General features: G+C 43.0%; 1 protein-coding gene across 1 annotated transcript; it reads left to right on the top strand.

Annotated features, from left to right (window-relative positions):
* Positions 1-1541: 1541 nt before the first annotated feature.
* LOC128095533 (olfactory receptor 5-like) lies at positions 1542-3069 on the top strand. Its single transcript, XM_052714591.1, has one exon. It carries the CDS (start codon positions 1542-1544, stop codon positions 2478-2480), a length of 939 nt encoding a protein of 312 aa, XP_052570551.1. The 3' UTR covers positions 2481-3069.
* The last annotated feature ends 3255 nt before the right edge of the window (positions 3070-6324 follow it).

Here is a 6324-nt window from a genome sequence, read left to right on the forward strand (position 1 = left end):
ATAGTAGAAGAAGAAGAAGAAGAAGAAGAAGAAGAAGAAGAAGAAGAAGAAGAAGAAGAAGAAGACAACTGCTAGGGTATCTAACTCATCACAGGAACTTAATTCCACCAAGTGTAATCTATGCATGATACTCTAAAGCAAGAAGGACTCTCAAATTGTATAATTTTCTGGATCTCTAGACTATGTCTTGGACATTGGAGACTGTTCTGCTCTTGGCTTTCAGGATGGGTAATGTCATCCGATGGAATTAACACAGGAATGGAGTTGAAATGAGCTACAGCAGCTTCCTGGCTGGGTCATCTTGGGCTGTGATGTACCTCCCTGAGTCCCTACACTTGCCATGTGTGACAGAGGCAAAGACTATAACTATGCCATTTAAAACTAAGTCAGGGGTGCTAGAAACATGGCTCAGCAGTTAAAAGCACTGGTTGCTCTTCCAGAGGACTCTGGTTCAAGTCCCAGTAACCACATGGCAGCTCACAAACATCTGTAGCTCCAGTTCCAGGGGATTCGATGCCCGCTATGGCCTCTGTGGACACTGCATGCATGTGATACATAGACATGCATGCGGGTACTGGTCACACGGATAAAATAAAACAAAAAACTTGAAAAAACAAAGAATAACTAAGTCGTGCCAGAACTTAATAGTGCTGAATAAAATAGCAAAGTCATCATGACATGTTTCTGACATAAAGTAAAAGATCTTAGAGGTTTTTGTGATCTGGATGGGTACCCCAGATTGCATCCATAATCCCCTGTGTATCTCCCAGCTTCCTCCTAAACAGCAGTATGTGAATGATAAGGAAGTATGATCATCTACATTGGGTGCAACCAATAGAATCTCCAACCTCCAACCAATTGCAACACTATACAAAATGTAAGTAAATATTGTATATTTGACCACACTGATTGGGCCTATACAATGGAATCTCCAAACTTCTGTTAAATGAGATGCCAACTTTCTTAGAATTCCAACAATATTATTCAGAACAAAACTTTTTATCTCTGGACATAATCGTTTTGATACCTACAGCATAATGCAATTCTGTAAAATAAAAATCACTTTAAGAAAAAAGGAGCTCTGTTTCAGATGAGATCAGGCCCATTCAGGATAGTATGGCTGTAGATTAAACCCAGTTTTAGAACATCAGAGATAGCAGTTAATGCTTCTGGATTTTAAAAAATATTCCTAAATTGGTGTGTAGAGGAACAACCTGGGAATAATACTTTTTAAAAAACTGAAATGAAAATAATTATAAAATATTTAGCATAACAAATGTCAATCATTTCCTTCACTTAATTTCACAGGAAGCAAAATTTATCCTCTGAATGTTCAGATGGTCACATTCTTTGTATACATTGAAATCACCAGCTGCAGCATTCATCTCAAGAAGATGAAGAATCTTTCTCTTAGCCAGTTTCGACAGATGTTGATATGACTAAGCGTTAGAGGCTCAAATCGTTGTGAACAGCCTTCTAATTACGTTTACTATGATGCTTTCTGAAGGACACATGTTAACAAATGGTTTGTCTCTCTACAGATGGAGAGGTCCCTGGAGTTGGCCAACATGACTAGAGTTCAGCAGTTCATCTTGCTGGGATTGTCCACTAGGCTGGACATAAGAGATGCCCTATTTGCTGTCTTCCTGACTCTCTACCTGCTGACGCTCCTGGAGAACACACTCATCATCTACCTCATCTGCAGTCACAGTGAGCTCCACAAGCCCATGTACTTCTTCCTGGGCAACCTCAGCTGCCTGGAGATATGCTATGTGTCAGTCACCATGCCCACCTTACTCGTGGGGCTGTGGACGGGACCCTACCATATTTCCTTTACACTCTGCATGACCCAGCTCTTCTTCTTTATAGTCCTCATCTGCACAGAGTGCACGCTCCTGGCCTCCATGGCTTATGACCGCTATGTGGCCATCTGCCGCCCACTGCACTACCCACTGCTCATGAGGCCCCAAGTATGCCTGGGCTTAGCCTTGTCTTCATGGCTTGGTGGGCTGGTGGTCTCAGTGGCCAAAACAACATGCATCGCCAGTCTGTCTTACTGTGGTCCGAATGTCCTCAACCAATTTTTCTGTGATGTCTCCCCTCTGCTCAACTTGTCCTGCACCCACGTGGCCCTCACAGAGCTGGTAGACTTCATCTCGGCCATCGTCATCTTCTGCGGAACACTCCTGGTGTCCTTGGCCTCCTATTCAGCCATTGGGATGGCCGTCCTCCGGATGCCATCAGCTGCTGCCCGACGCAAGGCCTTCTCCACCTGCGCCTCCCACCTGGTAGTGGTGGGCATCTTCTACTCAGCGGCTCTCTTCATCTATTGCCGCCCCAGCCGCATCAAGTCCATGGACCTCAACAAGGTGCTGTCTGTCATCTACACGGTGGTCACACCTCTCTGCAACCCTATCATCTACTGTCTGAGAAATAAGGAGGTCCACGCTGTACTACAAAAGACCTTCCACTGGCCTTGACCATGGTCTTCCAACTCTGGACCCCTCTCTCTCTGGATCAAACATTCCTTGAGGTCTGGGGATATAACTCAGTTGTAGACCTCTATCATAGCATGCACAGGCCCTGGATTTGATCCCCAACCCATTGAAAAAAGTACAAATATTTCTTGGCTCCAAAACTCCATAAACCTTTAACTACAAAGAAAAATAGAATAAAACATTTTCCATTTAATATGTGATAGTCACACACCAAGCAATAACTAAATCTGAAATACCTAAGGAGAAATCAGCAAATTCCAACAGAAAATAAGACAGATATTATGTGTTCATGGCTGGTGATCCATTTCTTAAGTCATAACCCAGGGAATGTAGCTTGAGCACCCATCATTTTATTCCTAGAAGAGTGAGACATTTTAACTGAATGCAGGTAACTAGATGTGCAGAATCCTTGTTGCTTTAACATTTGCAGTTTAGAAGCAACCAAATGTCTAATGATGGGTGAATTAAGCAAATTAATTGTGAGATAACCAACATTCTTTTAAATAAAAAGACAAACGATTTTTGTGTGTGTGTTATGGTGGGCATCAATGTTAAATTTAAAAAAAATCAAATAACGGGGGAAAACTATAAATCAAATAAGGGGCTGGCGAGATGGCTCAGTGGTTAAGAGTGCTTGCTGCTTTTGCTGAGGACCTGAGTTCAGTTCTCAGCAACCACACATAAAGCAGCTCACGACAGCCTATAACTATCACTCTGGGGGAATCTGTCACTTTCTTCTGGCCTCCATAGGTACCTGCACTCATGTGCATATACACACAGAAATATATAAGTACGTAATAATAAAGTTTTAAAAACCGTATTAGCGTATATTAATTGTACAAAATGGCTTCATTACAGCATTTTCTTGCATGTATATAATGTACGTGAGCGTGTTCACCCCTCATGACCTTCCCTTGTCTTCCTCCCACTCCATGATGCTCTCTTTCCTCTTTTCAATAAACTTTGATTTCATGTCTTTTATATTAGTTGGCCTGTATTAATTGTGCACATAGTTACTTTTATGGCAGGAATACTTAAGACTTACCCCCTTGTCTGAACTATTACAGTTTCTCTTGTGTCTTTAGCACCAACCACGTTTCCTTAAACAGGTTATACCCCTGTAGATAAACAGGTTGTATATTCCATGGTGGCATGCTTCTCTAGACTAAAGATCAGTCACCTGAAAGATGGACCAGTTTCTTTGCACACTTACATACTTCCCCTCCAAGCATAGTCTTTACATTGGGTGAGACCCACGTGGGTCTGGAGAGATGGCTCAGAAATTGAGAGCACAAACGGCTTATGCCGAGGACCCAACTTCAGCTGCCAGTACCTAGGTTAGGTGGCTCACAACTGCCTGTTACTCCAGCTCCAGTGCATTTTTGTGGCCACTTCAGGCATCTGCATTCACATGCATATGCCCCCCACCCCTCAGATAACCACACCTACACATGTTTTTAAATAACTCCAATCGAGAGTGGTCTTCAGACCTTTCTACTTCAATCTCTAAAATGTATCAGTAAAATGCTTTCTTTCCTACCACTCCTCCAAATCCTCAGGGGCCAGGGAAGTCTCTGAGGTCCAGAGCTTCATTCTAAGGCTGTGCCCCTGCCTCCTCATTTAGGTGAAGGCAGTACCCCCAGCACTTCAGAGACTCCAAAGCCACAAAGAGAATTGGAGGTATGGTTGGCAGGATTGTTACAGGACCAGGAGCAGCTCCTCCCGAGATGCACTGAAGGGCTGTTCTCCTGTTTCCTGGCATGTGCTCTGGGCAGTGGCTGAATATCAGAGGCTCCTGATCCCACCTGTGAGGAAGGATCGGTACCTGCTACCTTCAACCGCCAGGTGAGATGCTCCAGCGTTGTCCTTTGGGGGGTGAAAGCAAGGAGCCTCGGTGAACACCTCTGGCACACAGATACTGACTGGTTTTGGAGACGTAAAGAAATTTAAGCATCAGAAGAATGGATGAAGAGGTGGTAACAATAATTACATCTAGAAGTTAAATATTAGTAACAACACATACCCCATCTAAGTGACTTCCTAATGACCAGTTAGGGTGGGAGAGACTTCCTGTCTGACTTCAAAAATGTTAACTGTGATGTTACACCACCCCAAAGAGGGCTGGCATGAAGTCCTTACTATTGAATGGATTAAGCTCATTCTAGGGAAAACTGGGCACTCCTACATCCCAGAATAGACCAACAAGATTAAGTACATTGACCAACTTTCCTAGAGTAATAGCTCTTCCAATGCTTGTAGAATCAAGTGCAGCTGTACGTCATTATGCATGTAGCTCCTGATGCATTGTATTTTTGGGTACATCCTTAGTTCTCTATTTTTTATTGAGTTTGTTCTTTGACAATTTTTACAAGTTTAAAGTGGATTCTGATTAGTGTAACAGCCCTATCCTCTCCAATGTCCCTCTTATCCCTATTAACCCTCTTCTCCCTATAATTCCCTTTCAAACATTCATGTTGTTTTAAAAACTATTCACTGGAACCAGTTGGGCATCTCAGTAGGTACGAAACTGAAGACAATGATGATCCCTTTTCCAGAACTCATCAGCAGCCAGTATTTCAGCTAATGACTCTGCTTCTTAAATGCCAATGGAATGAAGTGGAGCTATAGGCCATTGAAGACTTCTATTTTGTTTAGAACAGATATATTCCTTATAACTCAGACACCCAAGTGGTCTCCACATTACATTCCCTCTTTATCAATAGTGGAAAAAAACAATTCAAGAATCTCAGTGGAGGGGAAAGACCACTGGAGGAGACCACATCACAAGCTCCTGAGAATGCAAACAATTTCCCTCACCCAGTAATCAACCTGGGAAGTTTTTGTTTGTTTGTCTCTACATTTTTAACTATAAAAATTTAGTGTGTGTGTGTGTGTGTGTGTGTCTGTCTGTCTGTCTGTCTGTCTGTCTGTCCATCTCTGTGTCTGTGTCTAGGCATGGGGTAAGCTCATGTGCAACACTTGCAAAGGCCAGAAGAGGGAGTCAGGTCACTTGGAGCTAGAGTCACATGTGTTTGTGAGCTGTCTGACATGGGTGCTAGGAACTGAACTCAGATCCTCTCCAAAAACAGGAAGCGCTCTTAACCTCTAAGCCATCTCTTTAGCTTCTAGTATCTTATTAAAAAACATTGAGGCATAAAATGCTCAAGGAAGTAAATAGAAAGCATCATGGCCCCAACTCCTCTAGATAGTAGAATCATTTCTCCTTCATCACTGTATCTCCTTACTATATAGAGAAACTGTTGGAAGAAAGCACAGGGCCCACACATGTATTTTCAGTTGAATCAGTTTTTATGTGTTCTAGCTCTTGGATTCAGGGTGCTGTGGTGGCCCTTTGGGGGTGCACTTACAGTCTTTCTAATGGTCATATAGGGAAATATAAGTACTCCTGGGTCAGCAATCAGATTATGTAGCCACAAGAAGAATCCATGCAAGAGGAGAGTGTGGAGTCGGTACTAAAAGGTCAGAGGTAGATTGTGACGGGAGTGGAGTGTAAGGAATCTCAGTGGAGGGGAAAGACCACTGGAGGAGACCACATCACAAGCTCCTGAGAATGCAAACAATTTCTCTCACCCAGTAATCAACCTGGGAAGTTTTTGTTTGTTTGTTTGCTTGCTTGCTTGTTTTTGTTTTGGGGTGTGTGTGTGTGTGTGTGTGTGTGTGTGTGTGTGTGTGTGTGTGTGTGTAGATAAGTTTTGTGGAAGTCTGAATTCATGTAGGGTGTCTTCTACTATTTCCCTCCACCTTGAGTTTTGAGACAGATTCTCTAGCGAAACCTGGGGATGAGCAACTGGCTAATCTGACTGGG

The sequence above is a fragment of the Peromyscus californicus genome, unplaced genomic scaffold, assembly GCF_007827085.1.
Source record: "Peromyscus californicus insignis strain IS unplaced genomic scaffold, ASM782708v3 Scaffold_4__1_contigs__length_199733344, whole genome shotgun sequence".
NCBI classification, from domain to species: Eukaryota; Metazoa; Chordata; class Mammalia; order Rodentia; family Cricetidae; genus Peromyscus; species Peromyscus californicus.